The sequence below is a fragment of the Mustela lutreola genome, chromosome 9 (genome assembly GCF_030435805.1).
Source record: "Mustela lutreola isolate mMusLut2 chromosome 9, mMusLut2.pri, whole genome shotgun sequence".
Taxonomy (NCBI): domain Eukaryota; kingdom Metazoa; phylum Chordata; class Mammalia; order Carnivora; family Mustelidae; genus Mustela; species Mustela lutreola.
Window position 1 is genome coordinate 16,223,452 of NC_081298.1, and position 24,555 is coordinate 16,248,006.

The following is a 24,555-nucleotide window of genomic DNA, read 5'->3' on the forward strand; positions in this document are numbered from 1 at the left end:
ATAGAGGTTGCTCTGCCATCGCCTTCAATATGAAAAGCCAGGCACCCGTGACCACAAACAGGCCATCCTTCGCTCCAAGGGAGCGCCCCTTGCCGGCCGTTGAGAGAGTGTGGACTGCAATGCCACTTCCTCGCTGGTTCAAACCAAGAGCAGAGAGTCAACCAGCAGTTTGGTTTTACATATATGTTTGTCAATAGGTACACAGTAGTAGCGGTTTTAGGAGCTTGAATCACACAACTCTCTTTTGCCTTAAACTACTGTCACTGCAAAGTTAAAAAATGGAGAAGAGGATGAGGATTCTCTTCATGGGGATGCTGCATTTTGGTGCAAAATTAGTAAGATCGAAGTGATGTATTCCCATTAGAGAGGGCGCAGGCTGTGCCACTTGAGGCTTTGGACAGGTTTGGAGTTCTGCCTGATGTACGGTCAGTGTTTGCCAGAAACCTAAAGGAGGACTTGCTCAGAGCACTTCTCCCACTGCTGAGACCTGCAGGAGAACAGCGGGTTTAAAAATCAGCAGCCACCAAGTTCATTTCCCAGCTGTGCCTTGTACCTGCTGGGTGACCTTGGGCAAGTTGCTTAATCTATCAGAATGAATGTTTCTTATCTGTAAAGTGCGGTTAATAATTTCTAAATGCTGGTTTATTGTGAGGATTGCAGATAACGCATGCAAAGATCAGAAAGTGCTCAATAAACATAGATGAAGCATGATCCATTCCATATAGTTCTCCATTTTTATTCTCTATCCTGGTGAAAATTTTGTGACTTTACAATCTTAGACCACATGGAAGCATTATGTGTTTCACAACCCATAATAGCAGGTTGTGTACTTTTGACAGTACTATCACGTTACTGACAATTACACTCTTGCTTTTCGCTTTGGGAAGTTGGGGGAATGGGGCTCTCCATCATGTTCCACATTTGTCAATTAACAGGTGCTGTTATGATAGAAACCAAATCAGAGCGTTTCTTTGAAAGTTCTTAGCACATGTCATAGGGTAACAGTAACTCTTCCTGATACAGCTTTCAGTAGGTCAGTGTTAGTGTCATTGGTGTGTTTTCCAGCACCATCCCCTGTTATTTCTGGGACAAGAAGCTGAGGGGAAAAAAAAAAAAAAAAGGAAGAGAAAGCAGTAAAATCACCAGCACACACTGATGTTAAAGTTCCCTCCTTGTCCACAAGCCAAAAAGCCAATGAGCCCACCCTGAAGTAGCTGATGAACCACAGGTCTGTGGGGGACCAAAAAAAAGAAGAAGAAAGAAAGAACCACTTTGCCACGGAAATAAGGCAATATGATCCATCCTACTAGGTTTTGTGGGTACTGTTACCACAGTTACCACATGAAAGGTTCTAGTCCCTTTCTTGAGTCAAAATATGGCACAGGTGCGTCCCTGGGCCACATGCCTGGCCCTCACAGCAGGGGAGGCTGGGAAAATCAGTTATCTAGCATTTTCAGCCACTGTAAGTAGAGGTAATTACTGCCCTTCATCGGGGCTCACAAGCTAGGAGATTCTCTGGACATAGGAAAGGATTCAGATGTCAGGCAGGCAAACCTAAAAACAAACGTCCAATACCACCCACAACAAAGAAAAAGACACCATCAACAGAGAAAAATGAGAGCATGCTGGGGGATAGCCTAGAGGTGACATATAAAATGAAATCTCTGTCATTTTACACGTGGAGATAAAAATCCAAACACCTAGAGATCCTTTGGTAGAGAGATGCTGGTTGCCTACCCCACATTTCTTAGGATCAGAGCCTGTGTTTTTAAGGGTGGTAATGTGCCCAGCTAATAAACCACATATCCTAGCCTCCATTGCAGGTAGGAGTGGATGGCTAATGAGCAGAAGCCATTGGTGGGTGCTTCTGGGGAAGCTCCGTAAAGGTGCTATTTTGCTCTCCCCTCCTTGCCTCCATTCTCCTTGCTCAGGACACAGAAGCAGTGACTATAGAGCTCTAGCAACCACTTTGTGGCAATACAGCAATCCTAATATTGGAAGCCAATTGCCGAAGACGGCACAGCAGAAATACAGAAAGCCTCAGTATCTGAAGACCTGTCCAACCAGCCTTGGACCACCTAACAACATTCTTCCTTTATGTGCTGGAAAGATATATGTAACCTTATGTAAGTCCTTGTTACTCTGAGTCTCTGTTACTAGCAGCATTAGGTAAGGAAGATAATTCCTGAAGGATACCAGCTGTCTTCAGTGGTTACACTAGTCTAGGAACACTTCTCTTCTAGTAGTCCAGGATGGCCTCATCCTCTGGTGCATAGGAAAATCCCAGGAAGGCACTGGAGGCCCCAGAACTACTGGCCACATTGTCAGGAGTACAGCCAATGGACTTTGAAACAGCTTCTTGGGTGAACTCGGGGTCAAAGTGTTTCAAGTCAGCAGGTCCTGCCTGTGAATAGAAACCAACAGTGAGATGGGAACACGGGAGTCCGAGCTGTTTAAGGAACCCACAGACCTGTGAGGGCTATTAGGTCTCCTTCTGAGGGCCTTGTGGATACTCACCTTTAGCTGACATTGACACATGTGTTTGTTAGTAATTTTATTTCGTGGCCCACTAGCCATGTATCAGTGCCTCCAACCTCCTGGCATCCTGCCTGCTCCACACCAACACTCAGACAAGTCCCGTCAACACGCACTTACTGAATGCCTACCAGGCACTGTTCATGGCACTGGAAACAGGAGAGAACAAAACAGAATGGGCCCCTGTTTTCATGGAGCCTGTATTATGCAGAGGGTAGGAAGACTGATAATGAACATGTACATAAATAGACAAATAGACAATCTGGGGTGCTGACAGACCTTGTGAAGAAGATAAAATAAATACGGTAGAGAGTGACTGGCTGTTTTTGCCATCGGGGAAGAAGACCTGGGTGTGAGATCGTAAAAATGGTCACACATCCTCCATTCGCCATTTGGAGCTGGAGTCCAGCTCTCCATACCTTTAACACAGGTTAGCCATGCGACTTGTTTGCGACAATGAGACGTTACCAGATGGGAGGCAAGCCAAGACTTGAAAAACACACACTGGAAGTTGTTCTCTCCTGCTGCCCTTGGAACCCTAGGCCACCATGTGAACAAGTCCAGTCCAAGTCCGAACAAGTGACGTGAACAAGTCCAAGTCTGCTGGAGTAGCAGAGGCCTCAGAAGAGAATGCAGTCAGATGCTGGCCAACTGCCCTGCATTTGGGTGAGGCAGTTCTAGACTACTGGAATGATAGAGCCCAACAGAGACCGGCTGGCCTGGCACCGGCCCAAAAAACTCACCCAACCAACCCACTGAACCGGGATGAAATACAAAATTGTTTGAAGACACCTAGTTTCCTGGGTGGCTTGTTAGACAGCATGAGCTAAATGAACCATCCTCTTTGTGAAGAAGGCACAGCCTCTGGAGAACACTAGTCCACCAGGGTTTTCTGAAATGAACAGGTGAGCAAGGGGAAGGGTCCACAGATCTGCTTGAGTATGCAAGCCTGAGGCTGTAGAACCAAACGAACCATGGTGTCCAGCTTCTCAAAAAGGCCACAGGGCACAGGGGTCCCAGCTCAGGGACCAGGGTTCCAAGACCAGAGTGTGGATCCTGGCCCTGGCTCTTGATAGCTGTGTGGTCCTAGATAAGACAGATGTTTTCTCTGTTTTTTACAAATGATACTGATGTTAAAGATATGTATTCAAGGGGCGCCTGGGTGGCTCAGTGGGTTAAAGCCTCTGCCTTCAGCTCAGGTCATGATCCCAGATTCCTGGGATCGAGCCCCACATCGGGCTCTCTGCTCAGTGGGGAGCCTGCTTCCCTTCCTCTCTCTGCCTGCCTCTCTGCCTACTTGTGGTCTCTGTCTGTCAAATAAATAAATAAAACCTTAAAAAACAAAACAAAACATATTCAAGGTCTCCCAGCTGTAGACAACAGAACCAGGAATCTACCCCTGGTATGTCTCACTTTACAGTCCACTCGCTGCATTCTATTTCCGCCCTGTCTACCATTTTTTACATTATTCTCTCTCCAGGGTGTACATTCAATATTATCGTCAGGGTCTTTTCCACACCCCCAGATAAAGAAACTTTCCAGGTACCTGGACTCAGAGTATCCTATCTGACTACTTGTCAGGACTCTGATGCTCAAAGAGATGTTTGTGCATAGGTAATTCACAAAAGGCGAGGTGTAGATAGCAAACATTGGCAGTGTTGAGGTGTGCGAACTACAAGGATGCAAGCAGTGTGACACTGCGGGACGCTTTGCAAGCAGTTGAGAGAACCTCCAACGTCTCCTTCAAATGGGGCTCCTTTCATGCACACTGCCACCGCTAATTAATATCAGCACTAATTAACACTGCTAATTAAACACTAACCACCTTCACTATAAAAGAAATTAAAACAGGATGAGATGCCATGTTTTACTTAACAAATTTGCAAAGCTGAAAACAGTAACAATTGCACACATTGTAGAAAGGAAGATGAGAATTCTCCAGCAGACCCTGCTGGCAGGAAGTGGATTTTACTCCCCGTCGCAGAGTTAGGGAATCAAGAGCCTAGAGGGTGTCTGGCTGGCTTGTCAGGAGAGCAAGAGACTCTTGACCTCAGGGTCTTGAGTTCAAGCCCCACATTGGATGATTACTTAAAATGGGGAGATTACTTAAAAAAAGAAGAAAGAAAGAAACAGGTTCACATTCTCTGACCTGGTAACTCCCTACCTGGAATCCATCTTAAGGAAATAACTGGAACCCGGGGCAAAGATACACACTTAAAAGTGTTCATCAGTACTTTTATGATAAAGAAAGAATGATAATAACCTAAAGCTCACCATTTAGAGCATAGTTGAATACATTATATCACCAATGGAGGATTGAAATCTTATGTAACCATTTAAAATTATACTTCTAGGGCGCCTGGGTGGCTCAGTGGGTTAAGCCTCTGCCTTCAGCTCAGGTCATGATCTCAGGGTCCTGGGATCGAGCCCTGCATCGGGCTCTCTGCTCATCGGGAGACCTGCTTCCCCCTCTCTCTCTGCTTGCCTCTCTGCCTACTTGTGATTTCTCTCTCTCTGTGTCAAATAAATGAATAAAATCTTTTAAAAAATGAATAAATAAATAAAATGATACTTATAAAGTTTTGTATGATTTGGGGGAAATAATGACATTGGTTTCTAGCAAGAAAAGAAAGGTAAGGAGAGAAGATATCTATATGTATTAAGTATAATCTATGTAAAAACACATAGAAAAAGACAGGAGGGAATATACCAGCAGCAATTTCTCTTGGGCAGTGAGATAATAAACTTTTCCACCTTGCTGTTTTAAACTGTTTTACACACTTTCTTTCTTTTTTTCTTTAAGATTTTATTTATTTCAGGGGCACCTGGGTGGCTCAGTGGGTTAAGCCTCTGCCTTCGGCTCAGGTCATGGTCTCAGGGTCCTGGGATTGAGCCCCGCATTGGGCTCTCTGCTCGGCAGGGAGCCTGCTTCTCCCTCTCTCTCTCTGCCTGCCTCTCTGCCTACTTGTGATCTCTCCCCGTCAAATAAAAGATTTTATTTATTTGACACAGAGAGAGAGAGAGAGAGAACAAGTAGGCAAAGCAGCAGGCAGAGGGAGAGGGAAAAGCAGGCTCCCCACTGAGCAGGGAGCCCGATGTGGGACTCCATCCCAGTAAACTGCGATCATGACCTAAGTCGAAGATAGATGTTTAATTGACTGAGTCACCCAGGCGTCCCTACACACTTTCTATAATGATTATATGCCACTTTTATTATCAGGGGAAAAAAAGAATTTTACAGGGCTTGGTTCCATCTGGGTGTGCTATGTGACAAAAAGGGGTTTATTTACTTATTTTTAAATTTTTTTTAAGGATTTTATTTATTTATTTGATAGAGAGAGAGTGAGAGAAAGCACAAGCAAGGGGAGTGGCCCGCAGAGGGAGAGGGAGAAGCAGGCTTCCCGCTGAGCAAGAAGCACAATGTGGGGCTCGATCCCAGGACCCTACGATCATGACCTGAGTTGAAGACGGATGCTCCACCAACTGAGCCACCTAGGTGCCCCATTTTTTTTTTTAAGACTTTATTTTTTTTTTTTAAGATTTTATTTATTTATTTGACAGAGAGAGAAATCACAAGTAGGCGGAGAGTCAGGCAGAGAGAGAGAGAGAGAGAAGCAGGCTCCCGCTGAGCAAAGAGCCCGATGCGGGGCTCGATCCCAGGACACTGAGATCATGGCCTGAGCCGAAGGCAGAGGCTTAATCCACTGAGCCACCCAGGCGCCCCTTAAGACTTTATTTTTAAGGAATCTCTATACCCAACATGAGACTCGAACCTACAACTCAGAGATCAAGAATCATGTGTTCCACTGACTGAGCCAGCCAGGAGTCCCCAGAGAGTGCTTTAAACAGTGTAAAGGGCCCTGCAATGAAGGTTATTGGTGCTGAGAATGAAGGGGTGGGGGACAGTGTGGCTCTGGCAGTCAGGACTTCTGGGGCTTAGACCCCGTTTTGCCTCTAACTTACCATGTGGACCTGGGCCCCTGGTTATCCCACCTGTAGAAAGAGAGTGGCCCAGATCTCTCCCACCAGCCCCAGAAAACCAGAATATGGAACACAGTGACCTCTTACCACATTTGGGTTGAAGGGTGGAGTCAGCCTCTTGTGGTACAAGTCATCCCAGTTTATGGGGCTGAAGAATACATGATTCTTTATCTCAAGCTGTAGGAAGAAGGTGCTGATCACAAGTAGCCCTCCCCACGGCACTCCTCCCCCACCCCACCCCCTGACTCCTCATGTCTGGGCGCTCCAACTCTACGGGCAGCTGGCTGTTAAGCTCTAAAACCTTTACTGGGAAAGTAACTTGTAATTCCAGCTGGTTTCATGGGACAAAGGGCTGTTCTGCAGCCAGGTCTCTTCCCTTCACCATCATCTAGAACCCAAACCCTCCTCCCCTATAGCATTCATTCATTCCTCAACTATTTACTGAGCACCTACTCTATGCCAGCACCATGGAACATGGTGGTGGTATGTCAGTGAACAAGTGCAGAACCTGCCTTTGGAGTTCCCAGGGATCTCCCCACCCCATCCACCTGCCTCAGTGCATCTTGATTCTTCTAGAATGCAAACCAGAGAAATAGACCACCTCTGCTCAGTAAGGAAGGTAACGGAAGTAAAGCCCCAAGAAAAACTGCAGTTTCCTGGAGACCAGAATTTAGGACTCAGCCCTGGGCCTCGTTCACTACTTCTTTCCTAATCTAAGCCAATGTCAGCATCAAGTTCCTCCTATCCCAGCAGGACCCTCTCTATTCATGTTTGACAAGGAATGATTCTCCAGCTCCCTACATCATAAATGTTCCCCACCCCATGCCCCGTGTAGGTGTTAAAGAGCCGGATCCAAAAGATCTTGACGACTCAAGAAATGGATTAACACTGGTTGACTATAAATTAAGGAACTAGGTAACTAAAGGGTCTTTTTCTTAATATCCTTTGAGTTTGGATCTATGGGAATGTATCCCTTATTTGAAAAATCATACATATTTTTAAGATGCAAATTTCCACTTGAAAGAAGGGGACTAGTCTTCATGAGAGTCCCCTTCTTTAAGCTGGCCAGGGATGGGTGGAAAAATGCCCTAAATGTTTGTTACACTTCATGGTATCCGGCATGTGGGGCTCCGGGTACCAACACTTAGCACTGGCCTAAGGGCTTTGTATATATTAATTCACATGATCTTTATAGCAGCTGTGATCTAGGTGTTATCACTGCAGATGGGGAAACTGAAGCTTACAGAGAGAAGTTATGCAATTTGCCCAAGGTTCTGCAACTAGGAAGGACGAGGAAGGTGGAGGAGGGATCTGAACCCAGATAGTCTGTCCGTGTATCACAACCACTGTGCTAGAAGAGAAAGCAAACTTCCAGGGAGAAAAGCACTATGGTCTTTCTTTTATAAATTCAAATTATCTCTTGTTGACTAGAGAATATAAGATTATTTTTCAAGTTCTACTTTAATAAAAAAAAAAAATCCTGAATTCATTATAGAAATCAAGAGTGAATTACTCATCTCTGTATCCTGAATGCCCAGCCTGGCACTGGCAAAAACCAAGTCCGGTCCTCTCTCTGCATAGAAACCAGAGGAATATCTTAAAACTGAAATTGGGTCTTGCCAGAGCCCTGTTCAAAATCCAGCAAAGTGGACCACTCTTTTTGTTCATGCCACAGGACTTTGGTACATGCTGTGTGCAAAAAAGGTGTTGTCCCCTCCTCGGAGTAGACCTACTTCACTATGCCACTGTAAATTCACTCCCTCCCATTATTGTCTATCTTGACTCACTGTTCATTTATTTCCTGGTGCTTGTCACACTCTGTAATCATATATATCATAATGTTTGTTTGTTGTCTGCCTTCCCCAATCAACATAACAAGGGCATAGACCCAGCCCACTGAATTGCTACAACCTAGCTCAATGCCTGGCAGTAGCAGGTGCTCAGTAAACATTGGATGAATTCAAGAACTAGAATAAAGGAAGTAATGAAGCAGTAGTAGCAGCTGTGAATTTCCAAACGAAGGAGTTTGCAATGCCCGGTTTTGGAGGGGAGCTGGATGCCCATCACTGTGCATCTGAGCTGCTTCTGCAGGAAGCTGAACACCCCCGTCAGGGACTAGTGCTCTGCTGGCAGTTCACCTACAAAGTCTGATTTGGAGCCCAGCCGCTGCCTCTGGTCCTTGTGGAGAAGGCCTTGCAGGAGGTCGCAGGCAGCCACAGTCTGGCCCCCAGGGATCTGCAGTGGCTGGTGCAGAATGTTCTCATACATCTGGGACATGTCTTGGCTGTAGAATGGTGGCTGATGAGAGAGAGAGAGAGAAGCTGGAGGCTCATCCATGCTAAAGTGGGGAAAGGTCTCAGGGAGACTTGGCTCAAAGCCAGGTAATGGAAGGATTCAGCCAGACTGCGTCTTGTGCAATGGTTCACACCACAGACTGGAGAGAAACAGAGACCTCACTTCCGGCCTAGGGGAGAGGGCCACTGGGAGGGCTGAGAGGGGACCGCCCAGGAGCATCCCCTATCCCAGCTCTCTTAACCCAGCTTGGGCACCAAATCTGCGCTTTGCAAAATGAACACTTTTTTTTTTTTTTTTTTTCAAAGTGAACACTTTTGCCCTCGTGATTCCAGCCTAGCCGCACAGCCGTCTTTGGAGACAGGTAGTGATTTGTTGGACAAGACAAGGCTCAAGAGATTGAGCCACATGGCCAGGAAGAGAGCCAGACCCCGCTCCCATGCCCAGAGCCCACTCTTTCCTGAGACTCTTTATCCCGCCTCCTGCTTCTGCTGCTTCTTCCTGACTCCACAGAGCCCATCTCTCATATCCACCACGTTCTGCTAAAGAAGCTGGACCAGAGCAGTGTCTGCCAGGGTAAGTCTACACAAGTGTCCCTCTGAGCAGGCAGCCCGGGGCTGGTTCCACAGACTTCCGGCACTGCGACCTTTCTGAGCCTCAGTTTCCCTCCCTGTAAATAAGAACAACTCCATTTCCTCCAGTGGCAGTCTCCCAAGGCTGTTTCTTGCTGCTGAAGGGGTCATAGATGAGATGGTGTGTTGTAAAGGGCTAACTAACCTTATTGAAGAAACATCCATAATACAGACATCATCTTTTTGAGCTTGGAGTAAAAAGATGGCTCATTCAGTTCCTTGAAGAGCCAGAGGAGGAAACACAAGGGAGAGACCCACCCCCATCTCTTCCTGGAGCCACATGTCCCTTGAAGATGCTCACAGCCCACTCACCAGGCCTTGCAGCATCTCGTAGAGAACGGCCCCCAAGCACCACCAGTCCACTGCCCGATCATAAGGCTCTTTACGAAGCACTTCTGGAGCCAAGTACTGTTGAGGAGAAAATACATTTATCTGAAAGACACTCGGCCTCAGTCTCCCCACTTGTAAACAGGGCACTTAGAAGAAAAGATCACCAGGGGTTGATCCTGCTGTGATATGCACGTGCATATGTTCAATCATCATCCATCTGCCAAAGGCCTACTCTGTGCCTGACCCTTTGCCAACGTGCAAAGGTAGACTTACACGGTTGTATAAGTGGTGCACAATACAAAAGTACCAGCCAAAAGGATATACAGAGTTCTAAGCCTGGCAGTGATTAACTCACCAAGCCATAACCCTAGTATAGGGTTATATCTGGCAACTTGATTAATGTTTAATAGAGTAACTCTTTCTAATTAATGTGCCCAAGGGGGTGCCTTTATCTAATTTGCACAAAAGCATCCTATCAGTGTCCTGGGAACCAGAAAACCCTGTGAGTACTCACAGTGCACTGGGGAGACTAATGCTGAAGTGGAAGTAAATGCGGCACATACTTGTACTGGAAACCTCAGTAACAGAGAGATGCATAGGAATCAGGAAAGAGGAGTTCCTAGTGACAGATGAATGCATGCCACAGAGCTGTGCCTTCCAACAAGATGACTACCTGAGGCAGATCTATGCTTTCTGCCAAACCCAAGGGTGGGGTGACCCCTTTGTCTGGCATCTCTGCCATTGAGTCTCAGCAACGGACAAGAGCCATTTGGAGAGACTGTGTGGATGTGGGAGGGACAGGAAGTTATCCAGACCTGAGCCCCAGGAGGGGCTCATTTAACCTCCCAGAATCTTGATTTCCTCCTCTGTAAAATGGGGTTGCAGGATCCCTCCCTGGGGGCTGTTTTAAGGCTATGGGCTCATCTGGGCATAACAGGATATGTGCAGGCCTTGAACAATGGGAGCAACTATGGGTACTCTTGTCTGTGCTTCCCGGCATGACAGCAGTAGCTGACTTATGGAAGAGGTGATGTGTTGGAGCCCCATGTCTCCTCCACAATCCAGGATGTCCTTTGCCCTGCTCCTCACCCCTGGCAATGTCCAAGGAAGAGATAGCTGGGCTGTCAAGCTTTGGGACACCAGCTCTGTCCAGTGGACACGCTGACATATATGCAAACACAGACAATGGCTCCTGCTCAGAGAGATCACCTAATTCCATCAGCTGCTCCAAAACCAAATGGAGGAGGCCCAGCCGAGATCTGAGATCCAGATTTTCTAGCATACCGAGAACAACAGAGCAGATAAAAGTCCTGTCCCATGCCAGATCAGGAGGCACTTCCCAGTCCTACAGCTTCTGCCTCCCAGCCCCCACCCAGATTATCGGTCAACTTCGAACCCCGTTGGGTCCAAGGTCCAAGGGTCAACACCCTGTTGGGAGTCCAGGGAAAGATTTTCACCTGCAAGGCTCCCGGGAAGCCTGGCAGGACACACAGACATGTATGGATTACTGCGGAGACCCACAGATTTTAGCCCCCCAGGCTCTTGGCAGCTGGAAGAGGGGAGTAGACTAGCATTTTGTATTCGCCAGCCCTGATCTTAACTTGTCAGGCCAAGCCCTCCTGCCACACATGGACTTCACCCTGTAGGGCAGGCTGTCCAACATGACAGCCACTCGTTGCACATGGCTACAAGAATAACCTATCTCAACAACTTCATATTGATTGTATGCTGAAATGACAATGTTTTGTATATACTGGGTTAATTAAAATATATTACAAAAATGAATTCTGCCTGTTTCTTTTTACTTTTTAAATGTGGCTGCTGGGAAACTTTACCTTGAGTATAGAGTCTGCATAGCTATTTCTCTTCTTCTAAGACGGTATTGCTGCAGAACTTCCCCAGCAGCCCCCAGAGCTGGTGCCCCCATTAGACAGATGAGGAAATCAAGGCAGAGGACCAGCCAGCTCAGGGCAAGGGCTTGGGTGACAGGACTGGGCCTCCCCCAACCCGGTGGAACCTGTTGGCTCTAAGCTCAACTGCTCATGGCCTGACCTCTGACCTCTCTTACAAGGTTTGGCTTACCTCAGGGGTGCCACAGAATGTGGATGTGGTATCCTCAGGCTCTACCCCTTCCTTGCAGAGGCCAAAATCCGTCAGCACCACGTGTCCCTGCAGAGGAGGGTGAGTAGAAGCTGGAAGGTGGTCTAAGCTAAAGGGATGGTCAGGCCTAACCCCAAAGCCCAGATGCTTTACCCCAGGGCAGCAGCTGGGGAGTCTCATGCCTCTGGCATAGGCTATAGGCTCCACTTAGAGACCCATAGCTCCTAGACTGGATGCAGGAGCGGTACAAGGGGCAAGGTTGGGGGGTATCATTCCACTGTCTGCCCGCCCCCTCCCCACAGCTTATCACAGACTTAGACCCATGCCCTACAACATGGCAGCTCCATGAATATCGTCGCTGGAGGGGACTGGCGGTGGCAGCTCCCTTGACAGAGAGCTGGTGTTTCAGAAAACAACCATATCGTGTGGCAGCTGGATGGCTGGTGGAGGTCTTGGAGTGAGTGGATACTCTGCTCAGCTCTCCCCTTTAGGAGCTGTCACGCCCATACCCCACTTCTGGGACATTCCTCTTACCCCAAGTTATGTTCCTCCCAAGGGGCAATCCAACCCAGTGACCGGTCAATTCAAGGGCACAAAAGCCCAGATTCCTTGCCTCAGTTTGGAACGGTTCTGAAGAGTCACCCCAGCCTGGACCCTCCCCACCCCTGTAAGATCAGCCAAGGCAACCTCATTTGCAACCACAATGCAGGTGGGCTTTCTCCTGTGCCCAGTCCTGCCTTCTCATCCCCTTAAAACTGGATCTCTTAAAAGCATTCCCCAATAACCATCTGCACTCAACACTCCATCTGTTTCCAGGGGACCCAGTCTAAGACACAGAGAAACTACAAAGTCCAAGAGCCTCCACTTGCCCCCCCGCAAACCACACACACACACACACACACACACACGTGCACACATAACTGAATGCATCCCTATCCATAAGCACAAGGCACAATGCTTGCACACATGTTCATAAGCACACACATATAGACACACACACACACACACACACACACACACACACCGACCTGGCAGTCCAAGAGAATGTTCTCTGGTTTCAGATCCCTGTAAAAAACAAGAGAAAAGAGCACTGTGATGTCTCCCTTAGTGAGGAGAGCAGGAGACCCAGGATCCTGGCAGGCAGACTGTTCCTGGAGGCTCACGGAGATGTGGAGGGAGAGCCCAAGGAGAATGGGCACTTGATGCCAGAAAGGAAGCTCCTACTCTACCCCCACTGCTGAGCCGTCCTCCTTGGACAAAGGGCCAAGTTCACCAGGACCTAGGGGTCCACACGACCCCTGGCATTTGTGGCAGAAGGGCCAGAGCTGGCTCGGAGCCACAGGTGGGACTCACCTGTAAATGACGTTGAGGGAGTGCAGGTAGCCAATGGCACTGGCCACCTCGGCGGCGTAGAACCGGGCCCGGGGCTCCAGGAACCGGCGTTCCCGCTGCAGGTGGAAGAAGAGCTAGAAGGGGAGGAGGTGTGTGAGAGAGGGTCTCTGGGCGGGGGCTCCAGCTCCTAGAGAGCAGCGTGGGGGGCAACTGGGCGAGTCACCCGCTCGCTGAGCTGCAATGTTCTCAGACGGACAGGGGCATGCTTGGGGCGCCTTGGGGGCTCAGGCCTTGATCTCAGAGTTGTGAGTTCAAGCCCCACATTGGGCTTTATGCTGGCATGGAGCCTACTTAAAAAATGCTGGCCCCCACACTACAGAGCAGTCGTGGGTGTCCAGAGTGTCAGCAGGAGAGATGAATTCACATGGATTGAGCAGCTACCAGATTCCAGGGTCAAAGCCAGACCCTTTCACATCTCTTACCTCATTTAATTCTCTTGACTACCTTTAGGGTATCAAATAGGATGCCAGTTTCACCTAAGAGACAACTGGAAGGGGTCAGGTGACTTGCCCAAAGCCAGGGAGCGCATAACTGGCAGAGCTGCCATGGGACCCCAGGTCATTTGATGATGCATCTTCCCTTGCCCCAGCAGTAAGCTGTCAAACTGAGCCCAGCCTAGATCTATCCGGGGGCCAACTGCTTTGGTCTGTTTTGCTGGCCTGGGAAAGGCCTTTCCTCTACCAGGGGACTTAGGGATCCAGAGCAAAACCCACCTCTTGGTATCAGGCCAAAAGTCATGAGGTCATACAGGTTCAGTCTGGGATCACCTGCCCAGACAGACAGTCCAGGATGGGGCCTAGCCGCCCCCTGCTGTGCTTCTGGGTCACCAGGTGGCCTTGGGTCTCTGTTCACCACAGGGACCCATTACCCCCCACCCCGTCCCCGCAGTGGCCTATGGTATAAAAAAGAGGGCATCGGAATTCTTAACCACGGAACTCCACTAACACTGACCTTGCCCAGGTGTGCTGAAGTGAGTCTGGGCAGCCTTGTGTGGGGGCAGTCAAGAAATGGGGGGCTAAAAAAAAAGAAATGGGGGGCTGGGAGCCAAACAGACTTGCATTCAAATCCTGGCTCTGTCAGGGACAGGCTGGGTGGCCGTGAGCAAGGGAGTTACCTCTTGAGCCTCGATTTTTCAGCTACAAAATGGGTCTGTTGTGAGGATGAGGTGCTATCATTCCAGAATCTGGTACACGTACCAGGCATTTAAGAATCCTCCCTAGGGGTCCACCCACCTCTCCCCCGTTGACATAGTCCAGCACGAAGTAGAGCTTCTCAGGCGTCTGGAAGGAGTAGCGCAGGCCCACAAGGAAGGGGTGCCGTACATTCTTCAGCAGCACACTGCGCTCCGCCATGATGTGGCTCTGCTGTGGGGTCATAGTTAGGGGCGCATGTCACCACCCACACAGCCCCCAGTGCCCTGGCACAGCCCACGTGGCCTCACTCATTCATGGGGTTGCCCTGCCCAGGACCTTCTCATGCCCCTGCTCAAATACCCACTGTGGCTCCTTAGTGCCCTCAGAGCCAGGCTCCCTGCACAGCAGCCAGGATTCTGAATGGTCAGCTTTATCCGCAGCTTTGTGCGTGCAGCTCCAGCTCCTGGGTCAGAAATCTCTGAGCCTCTCTCCAGGGGTGATAAGGAAAGCACACGTGATTACCGCATAAAAGGAGTCCCACTTATGGTTTTGTTCATGCTGTTTTTCCTGCCTGGACACCGCACATTTGAGGCCAACTGCCAGGCCTCCCTAAAGACCTCGGCTATCTGCCCTCAGGATGTCCTTGTTAACATTAATTTCCTCGCCTCAGCCCTCTGATTGATGGTCCTCTCTCCTGGTCTGCTCTGTACCGCTCGAGAGCTTGGAATTAAAGAGACTCAAGTCAGCTGAAGAAGCTAGAACTGTGGGTTGGCTGTGGCTTGAGGGGCTCCAACACTGCACATACAGGAAGACTGGCAGCTAGACAAGGCAGAGGGGGCTCATCGGCCATGGAGCCCTGAGTTTCCCAGTGGACGGCAGAGAGCTGGGATGGGGTCCTCCCGAAAAGCCCTATGGGTGAGCTGGTTGGCTGGGTCCTCTGAAAAGGGTCACCACCGTCAGCACCACCCGGCCCTCTGTCTGCTGTGATCACAGCTGCACCCAGCCCTGTGGGTCCTTCAGCACTGGGACCCATCTCGGGAAAACATCTTAGGCTGGGGTCGAGAAGCAGGAGGGGAAATGCCTGAGCACGAGCTCTGGTACCTCTTTCTTCTTTAAGATGGACTTTTTCTGCAGCACCTTCACTGCGTAGAACATCCCATCAGACTTGTGCTTGGCCAGCAGGACCTGAGCAGAAGCACAAACGTAAGGCCCCACAAGGGATGACTCCTCTGAGCTTCGGATTTCTCCATCAGCCGCTTGCTCTGGCCCTGCGTCCAGGATTCTACAGTTGTGAGCTCCTGCTTTGTGCGTGCAAGCGACAGGCAGAGGGTGGAGAAGGCCGGGGAAGGGAAGACCCAGGTCTCCCAACCTCCCTGTGTCACTCACCTTCCCATAGCTCCCTTTGCCAATGACTCTCAGGAAGTCAAAGTCGGTGGGCCGGGCGCTGCAGGGGAGGGAGAAGAACACATTTGTGGACTTGGAAAACCTGGCTCCTGATAGGAAATCTAGGCTTCTCTTTGACTTGGAAGCTGGGGAACAGAGGGAGCTTTCCAAGAGTCAAGCCTCCTGGCCACTGAAGCATGCCATGTTCTCCCAGCCAAGAGGACTTGGAGGACAGACCCCTACCCCTGGGGAACCACAGTCAAGCAACCAACAGACAAGCTGGGGAGAAAACTGACAAAACTGAAAAGAAGACAAGAACTCTGCTTCCCCCCCAAACCTGAGAAGGGCCTGAAGGGTGGGGAATTGCTAACAATGCAGAGTTTGGGGTGCGTTTCAGGCATGCGACTCAGCATGGGCAAAGCCTGGGGAATTAGTGGGAGATAAAGCTGGGTCCCAGGTGGCAGAAGGTCCTGACGGTAGACCAGAGAACTTGGATCTGATTCCCAAAGAGAGGAGAGCCGGGTATGAAGGAAGCCCAAGGGAAAGTTGCTTGAAAGACCAGAACTCACTTTGGGTTGGCCGAAGGTCCCAGGTTGATGTTCCCATTGGCCCTTGAGGGCTGGTAGACATTGACAGAAAAGTTAGTAAGATCAGCAGGGACTGAGTGTTAGGATCCTCAGCCTCCTGCTTTCCCCTGGCCTAGGCCCTGCTCCCTTCTCTACTAGCCTGCCTGCTTCTTCCTTCCTTCTTTTCACTGGTCTCCCAACCCACCCAACCACCCACCATCTCATCTGTTTCTCCTAACACCCCATTTTCTTGAAGCTCTTGCCCAACTCTGTGCCCTGTTTACCCTGTAAATGGCCCACTTCCGTGAGCTGACAGTGACCCCTGACAGTACCCCACCCCCTACTCTAGGTGGGCCCACCAGGCTGGCCTGAGCATCCCCCGGATTTCCCCTGGAGGAGGAAGTGAGCCCCCTGATGGTGTGTAGGGGAACCAAGACTCACTCACCAGAGGACTGGGCATCCCAGCCTGGCTAGAGTCCATTCTATGGCAGCGATCAGGTGGGCTCTGAGGACACAAGAGGGACCGGGCATGAGAGAGCTGTGGTTGGGGAAGGAGTCTCACCTGTCTAAGGCTTTAGGCACTGCTGCACTCTCCATCCCTCCCCAACCCCATGCACCTGCCAGTCTGAACACCTCCAACCCAAGGCTGATGACCCCTGCAAGGGACAAGAACCGATACACCCTAAACCCAGCCTCTCTAACCAAACATCTCAAGAAGGAGCCAAGGAGAATGCCCAGGGGTATCCCTCCCAGGCTTAATGTTTTCAAGGATTGGGGACAGCCAGTGTGGCAAGATCCCTGTGAGCCAGGGCGGCCCTGGAAGGCTAGGATGGCCAGGGCTGGAAGGCTGGGCTCCCCAGGCACACTGCAACCCTGAATTCCTGGGGACATCCCTGAGCTGGGATCTGTGTTGTACTGACTGTTATCTCCCTGCCGCATGGACTTCTACTTAATGCCCCTGGAATGGCAAGTGGCCTGGGGGCCTGGGCTAGAGCCACGAAGAGATGACCCAAGCGTGGCTAGTGTTTGTTTGAAGAGTGTGACCAGCTGGTCTCTGCAGCTAGGAGTGTCTTTCCTGCTCCCACGCTGCAGGCTGAAGGAGGCTGTCCGGGCTCTGGCTCAGGATGTTCATGGCATATGCCTGCTTGGAAGGCCAAGGGGAAGAACTGAGATCCCACCTAAGAACCCAGGTGCTCATGGAGGATGTAGGTACTGTACATCCCAGGACCACAGCCTTGACCCACCGGGGAGCCTGGACAACAGCCTAGCCTCTCTGGGTAAAAAAAACCACCCGTCTTTACAAGGGAGGATCCTGGAGCAACCACTCCTGTGATGGCCTTGGGCGCTGACAAAGTCATCCCAGGAGAAAGGAGGGAATCCCCTAGCCCAGGCTGCTCCAAAAGGCCCAGGCCCGTGGGATCCTGGGATCCTGAGAGAACGAGCTTTAGATCTGCCTGATAGGGAGTGTAGCCTGGCTTCAGCCAGCCCCCTGGGGTCCGTGCTCCCCGAGGGCCCATAATGCTGCCACACCCACTCCTGGGTTGATCCCATAGGCCCCTTTGCGGGGCCCAGGCCTCTCTAGCCCCACGTACCTGTGCAGCCTGAGGAGAGGCCACTGGAAGAACCGGCAGTTGGAGCCGGAGGACAGGCCGTGGACAAGAGAGCCTCTCTCTGTTCTCCCAACAAGGGCCGAAGTGTCTGTGCCTGGTGCCGGCCCGGCCCCGGCACCCAGCTCAGAACTCCCCGCCGCAGCAGCAACAGCAGCAACAGCAGCAAGGGGGCTGTTAATGTCACGTGGGATCCAGCGGCACTTAGGATGGGACCAGGGACCTCACCTCCCCCTGGGGGGCGGGTGGGAGGGGGGTGGGCAACAGCTGCAGGAACGCCCTGCTGACGCCTGAGGCTTGTTCGAATGTGTGAGAGTATATGGCTCAGGCTGTGTGTGTGTGTCTGTGTGTGTAGGGGGCTTGTCTGTAAGAAGACGCGCTCCCTGGGGCCTACCGAGGCCGGGCATAGACTCCTTAAGGTTCTAGAGACCTCATCCAAGGCAGCTGAGAGCACTTTGCCTTCCAAGAATCTGTAGGTGTTTCAGGCACAGGTGTCTGGCCCAGTCCAGCCAGCCTTGGTCTTTGCCTGCTGAGCACTTGGCCCTTTGGGCCCTTCCTTGCTGGCTGCTCCAGGACCTTGGCCCACTGTCTCTAGGAAAGGACAGGTTGGCCTACAGCTCTCCAACTGTGTCAGTGGTATGTGGTGCAATAATTAAGTACTCACGGGATCCCTCCTCTCCCCAGGCACTCATGAGGGGTGTTCTGGGGAATGAAAGAGTTCAAGGGGCCTGACAGAAAGCCCCTGCCTTTCTGGAACTTTCTGTGTGGCTACCGTATGCCACATTTAGTTGGACCTCTGCAATTCACCACAGTGGAGGGACCCACGGGGCCAGGGCTAAGAAGGTTGGCCGGGGAGGGACCTGAGCCCAGCAGCCTTGGGGGTTCTCACTGGGCTCTGAAAAGCAGGGGACCAGTGGGGGGTTGTCCCAGCAAAGCAAACCCAAGTGAACAATATCAGAGCTTTCCATCTTTCAACAAACTAGAAATGTTGAACCAATACACCGATGGGCAGGATGTCATGTTGACAAAACACATACCCACCACAAGGACATTTCTTTTGAATAACAAGACCCTGATGGGACTTTATTCAGCAGCCAGGTGTAGAACAGGAGAATAATCATGAAAGTAATCCTAACTGAAATGGCCTGCTCAGAGCCCCCGCTGGCTGTGACTTTCCCTCTCTTGACCTGACATTCCTCTCCAAGTTCAGTTCCACTTCGGTGTCCTCCCTTTCAGTTAAACGCCTTGAAAGAGTTGTCTGGACTCAGTTTCCACTCTTCCTCCTTTTCTCTCTTGAGCCCATTCCAAAGAGGCTTTAACCCCAGCCCTCCACCAAGACCCTGGGCCGGTGACTCCCACGTACCAGAGCCAGTGATGGGCTCCTCGGCCCCAGCTCGCCCAGCTTCTCTGGAGGTGGAGGACTAGGTACACCCGGTCTTCCCACTTGGCTTCCGGAGCTCCTGGTTTTCTTTCCATCTCAACCTGCTGCTCTTTCTCCATTTCTGCCGAATCTGCCTCCTCCTTTGCCACTAAATGGTGGCCTGTCCTGGGGTTCCGTTTTCAGACCTCTAGCTACCCTTGCTCCCAAACTCTCTCCTGCACTAAGTCTGTTTTTTTTTTTTTTTTTTTTAAGATTTTTATTTATTTATTTGACAGGCAGAGATCACAAGCAGGCAGAGAGGCAGGCAGAGAGAGGAAGGGAAGCAGGTTCCCTGCTGAGCAGAGAGCCCGATGTGGGGCTCGATCCCAGGACCCTGAGATCATGACCTGAGCCGAAGGCAGAGGCTTTAACCCACTGAGCCACCCAGGTGCCCCCTAAGTCTGGGTTTATGTATCTAACTGCACTCTTGGCCATTCACTAGTTGGGTGCCTGGAAGCACCTCACTCGTAACACGTCCAAGAGTCTGGACGCCCATTCCTTCCCCTCCGCTCCGGCCTGCTCCTCTGTCTTCCATCTCCTACCTGCTCAAAGAATCAAGCCAGCAACTTGGAATTCGGTCTAGAGACACGGAACCTTCCCCCAACTCCAGTCCACCATGAAATCCCAGGAGACTCTACCTTCCCATAGAACCTAGGGAGCACTGCTACCCACCAGAGCATCTGCCCCGTCCCTGCCTGAGCCACTGACACTCATCATTTGCCTCCCTGCTGTCTCCTGATTTTTAGCTTGACCTTCTGCATGTTTCTCCACCCAAAGCCAGAGCACCACTTTTTTTTTTTTTAAAGATTTTATTTATTTATTTGACAGAGATCACAGGTAGTCAGAGAGGCAGGCAGAGAGAGTGAGAGGGAAGCAGGCTCCCTGCCGAGCAGAGAGCCTGATGTGGGACTCGATCCCAGGACCCTGAGATCATGACCTGAACCAAAGGCAGCGGCTTAAACCACTGAGCCACCCAGGCGCCCCCAGAGCACCACTTTTACACTGGAAGCCAGACCACGTGACCTGGCTGCTCAGAAACTCCAGTCGCTTCCCATCACACCTTGGATTAAAATCCAAAGTCTGCCATGGTCTGCGAGATTCCATGTGACCTGGTTCCTGTCACCGTCTCCACTTTCATTCCCATGCTCTCTACACTCCAGCTTCTCTGACTTTCTTTCTGTCGCTCAAACACACCGAGTGCCCTCTGGCCTCCTGGCCCTGGCCCTTCCTTTCCCCTCTGCGTAGAATGTTCTTCCCCCACCCCCGACTCCTGCATGGCTGGCTTCCAGGAACATCACAGAGGTCTCTGCTCAACTGTCACCACTGAGAGAGGCCTCTTCTCGTTATGCATGACTGATTTTCCTCGTTTGTCTGAGACTGAGGATTTCTAGGGATGTGAGACTCTGGGGGCTAAAGCTAGAGCAGTCCCGGGGCACAGCAGGATGGCTGGTCACTATACAGCACGCTCCCGCCTGCTCCCTGTCCCCTTTCTCTGCTGAGCACGTTCTACTCTGACATCTCGTCATCAACTCTTTCTGTCTTGCACTAGAACATCGGCTCCACGAGGGCAAAGACTTTTCTTGTTCACGGTTGAGTCCCCAGCACCTAGATAAGGATCTGGTATAGGATCGGTGCTCAGTATTTGAGTGATGAAACAGGAATGAGTTGATAAGATCAAGGAGAGTACATATATAAAATGGAAAATTGCCCAACGGAAAACGATAGATTTGTAAATCAGAATGGGAATGTATGCGTGACACAACGTCAAGCAGAAAAAGGACATTTCAAAATGGTAGGTGTGCCAGGGAGATCATCTTTGTAAGATAATAGAGACACATATGCACGTATACATTTGTGCATAGGCACCAAGAAAGGCTGGACGCTTACAACCCAAGGTGACAGAGGGTTAAGCTAATTTTTATCTTCGTACCTTGGTGTAAAATGTCTCGAGAGGTTGCTGTTCCCTTAATTCTTTGGTAGGAAGGCCTGGGGAGAATTTTGACACATGCATTGCCCACCACCACACTCCCATCACCTCGACTGGAACTCCCACATCGATGCAGCTCACAGCTCCTGTAGCTTCTTTCTTACCTGCACCATCGTCTTCTGATTTTTGGGCCGAAGGCTGGGCATCAATACCTCATCGTGACTATTCAAACCCACAGGGATGCCCGTGAACTTGCACGGTGTGATCCCTCCTAACTGCTGGAGCTTAGACGCATACGCCTCTGGCCCATCATGGCACCAACCTGCTCACACTTCCCGAGGGCTGCTGGCTGCAGCGGGGGTGGGGGTCACTCCGTTCCCTCTCTTTGGAGCACTGCCCTGACCATTCTGGTCTGCTCGGCCAGCCCGTTCGCCTCTGTCCTCATTTGCCGTCCCCAGAAGCCTTGCCAGACCTCCTCCTGCACCGCCCCCCCGGATCCCCTAAACTCTTACCCCCTCCTCTGTGTCCACTGCTGCTATAACATCTGTCTTCACACTACTGTGATTTGTTTGCCTGCCTGGCCAGTGCATACCAATGACATACCAATGACAGTGCCACTAAGGGCCAGCTTGGTCTTGTTTTGTTCCCACAGCGCCAGGGGTTAGAAACCACCAGGATCCCTGTTTGAAGGAGGAGGAAACTGAGGCACAGAGAGGTGAAGTGGCTTGACCAAGACACCAAGCTGGCGAACGCTCTAACTGGGATTTGAACCCAGGCAGTCTGACTCGAAGCCGAAGCCCGTGGCCTAGAACTGCAGGGAGAAGTTAGGAATGTAGAAAAGGAAGGAAGGAATTGAGCGGGGTGGGCGGGAGGGTGTGGCTGCCATCAGGAGGAGAGGAGATTAGGGACAGGGAGGCAGGGAGGTAGTTGAGAGGGATGGACGGGATGGAGGGGCAGGAAAGGCGTTAGGGAGGGGTGAGGAAGGAAGGGAGGAGGGCAGGAATAGTTACGAAGGAAAATGGTAGGAAAGGAAGTAGGAAAGAGGGTGCTAGGCAGGAAAGGGAGGACATTGGCAGCCAGAAACGAAGACAGCCAGGTGACCCGTTTCTCCGTTTGGCAGCCCGACCGACAGGCTGGCAGGCAGGGGTCCTGCTCACGCCTGAGCCTCTCACCTGAAAATGCGGGGTCTCCGTCAGGTCCTGGGGAGCAGCCCGGGGCACAGCTCTGCCCTCCTGTCTCTCTGCATGGTCCCGCTGACCTGAAACCCAGCCCCGCGGTGCTGGACAACCTTCCCGGTCAGGAGCGACCTGTCACCCACTCACTTGGCTCCCGAGCCAGCTAGGAGCTAGCTGCAGGGCCTTCTGGTTACTAATTAACCTTGGACCTGAATGGAAGACAGCTTCTAGACAGGCCTGGCCCTGGGGACCCTCTGAACTTTAAAGAGCTACTGCACCATTCGAGTTGTGTGACCTTGGACTGGCAACGCCAGCTCCCCGAGCCTCGTGAGGACTACCGAGGATGGCGTGTGTCCTGACCCTCACAGGAAGGGTCTCTGAGTTGCCTTTCAACCCTGTCACGTTTCCATTCTCTGAAATGCCTCCCGCCCCACCTCCCAGGTCCGGCCCAAATGCTGACCTTGCATGGTCTGCCCTGATTCCAACAGCTGAATCACGTCCCCTTTCCCTTAGTGCCTGGAGGACTGACCGTTGAAAGGGCTGGTCTCACACGGTTCTCCCCTGAGCGGGGACCACAGCCTCTGACATGACCCCTTCCCCGACACCTCTGGGAATGGAAAGCTCATTTTATCCTGAGCCAGCCTTGTTGCCGGACACTGCCAAGCCCGAGGCTGCCGCCCAGAGCTCACCTGCTGGGGCACCGCTTGGGGAACCACCTCGGGAAGAGAACCATGGCTGAGCGGAGCCCCATGCTCTGCTCTGCCCTTCAGTGACCTGGGGCTCAGGAACCAGGGCTCAGCACTCCCTAGCTTGCACCGAAGGAAGGCTAGCTCCTGGTCAATCTGAAGCTGCCCAGACTGAGGGTTCCAACTCAGGGCAGGGGCCGGGACTGGCGGGCTGCACAGGGTCTGGCTATCATGCTGCCTCCTCACTGCCTTTTCATTAGGATCTCAGCAACTTTTTTTTTTTTTTTTTTAAGATTTTATTATTTTATTTATTTTATTATTTTATTTATTTGACGGACAGAGATCACAAGTAGACAGAGAGAGAGGGGGAAGCAGGCTCCCCGTTGAGCAGAGAGCCCGATGCGGGGCTCAATCCCAGGACCCTGGAATCATGACCTGAGCCGAAGGCAGAGGCTTTAATCCTCTGAGCCACCCAGGCACCCCAAGACCTCAGCAACTTCTTAATCTTTCTAGTGTGCCCCCGGAGAAGCCGGGCATGCCCTATCCCCCACCTCCACCAACACACACAGGAGCAAATACTTGGCCTCTGCCTGGAGAGGGGCCACGGCTGGCCCAACTGCGCGGAGCAGATTGGGGCCAAGCCCTGGGTCCTGGCCCTTTCCAGAGCCTTCCCGTGTCAGCTCCACTGGGCTCCTCCTCCCCTGCCTTCCCAGAACGAGTTTTCAAACACCCCCCCCCCCACCCCGATGGAGTTGCATAAACTGTATTGAAAAAGTCCAGTGTACAGAAGAATGTGGAATAAAAAGTGAAAGCTTCTCCTCGACCCCATCTTCATTCTCATTTCCAGAAGTAACCGCTGAGAACTAAACGGGGACCACCCTTCCAGACCTTTGTCTGCAACCTAATCTCCGTATCTCAAATGATTTTTCCAGAAAAAAAACGGGCCACACCACACACATGGTTCAGGAGCTCACTTTCTCTCACACTCTTTCTTTCCCCGTCAACACAGAGTCAACTTTTTTTTTTTTTTAATCATCTGCATCACATTGTATAATGTGGGATTAATTTCCCTGTCCCTGTTCCCTGGTTCCTGTTTCTTTGTTGGACGTTTAGGCTGCTACCAATTTCACAGGAATTCTAACGAGGCTTTAGAGAAACCCGTGGTGCTAATAGCTTGTGGCCTGGCGCTCCTGTTTCTGTCTGATAAACTCCTATGGGGGGAGGGCTGGGTTAATTCTGACCTATCTACCAAATTACTGTAGACAGTGGGACCAAATGACATGGCTATCAGCGGTACTTAAACTGGCCCTTCCCCTCCACGAGGCCCCAGAAAACAGTGAGGCCCCTCCGGCAGAGGTGCACCTCCTCCCTGTCCTCCTCTGCCTCCCCACCCCCG

At 51.1% G+C, this 24,555-nt stretch overlaps 1 protein-coding gene across 3 annotated transcripts; it reads right to left on the reverse strand.

Moving 5' to 3' along the window:
* Nucleotides 1-720: 720 nt before the first annotated feature.
* On the reverse strand, nucleotides 721-22,639 carry SGK2 (serum/glucocorticoid regulated kinase 2). 3 transcript variants are annotated; one of them, XM_059133108.1, is made up of 14 exons: nucleotides 22,471-22,639; nucleotides 21,902-21,978; nucleotides 16,790-16,849; nucleotides 16,348-16,397; nucleotides 15,782-15,839; nucleotides 15,497-15,580; nucleotides 14,495-14,626; nucleotides 13,224-13,336; nucleotides 12,899-12,935; nucleotides 11,853-11,939; nucleotides 9,753-9,848; nucleotides 8,659-8,814; nucleotides 6,604-6,693; nucleotides 721-2,404 (listed from the first exon to the last, which is right to left on the reverse strand). In XM_059133108.1, the coding sequence occupies exons 3-14, from the start codon at nucleotides 16,823-16,825 to the stop codon at nucleotides 2,240-2,242; spliced, it is 1,104 nt and encodes a 367-aa protein (XP_058989091.1). In that variant the 5' UTR covers nucleotides 16,826-16,849; nucleotides 21,902-21,978; nucleotides 22,471-22,639; the 3' UTR covers nucleotides 721-2,239. The 3 variants fall into 3 exon arrangements, with proteins under 3 accessions (XP_058989091.1, XP_058989090.1, XP_058989092.1); XM_059133107.1 differs by lacking the exon at nucleotides 21,902-21,978 and having other exon boundaries at nucleotides 22,471-22,638; XM_059133109.1 differs by lacking the exons at nucleotides 21,902-21,978; nucleotides 22,471-22,639 and adding an exon at nucleotides 17,937-18,117.
* Nucleotides 22,640-24,555: the final 1,916 nt, after the last annotated feature.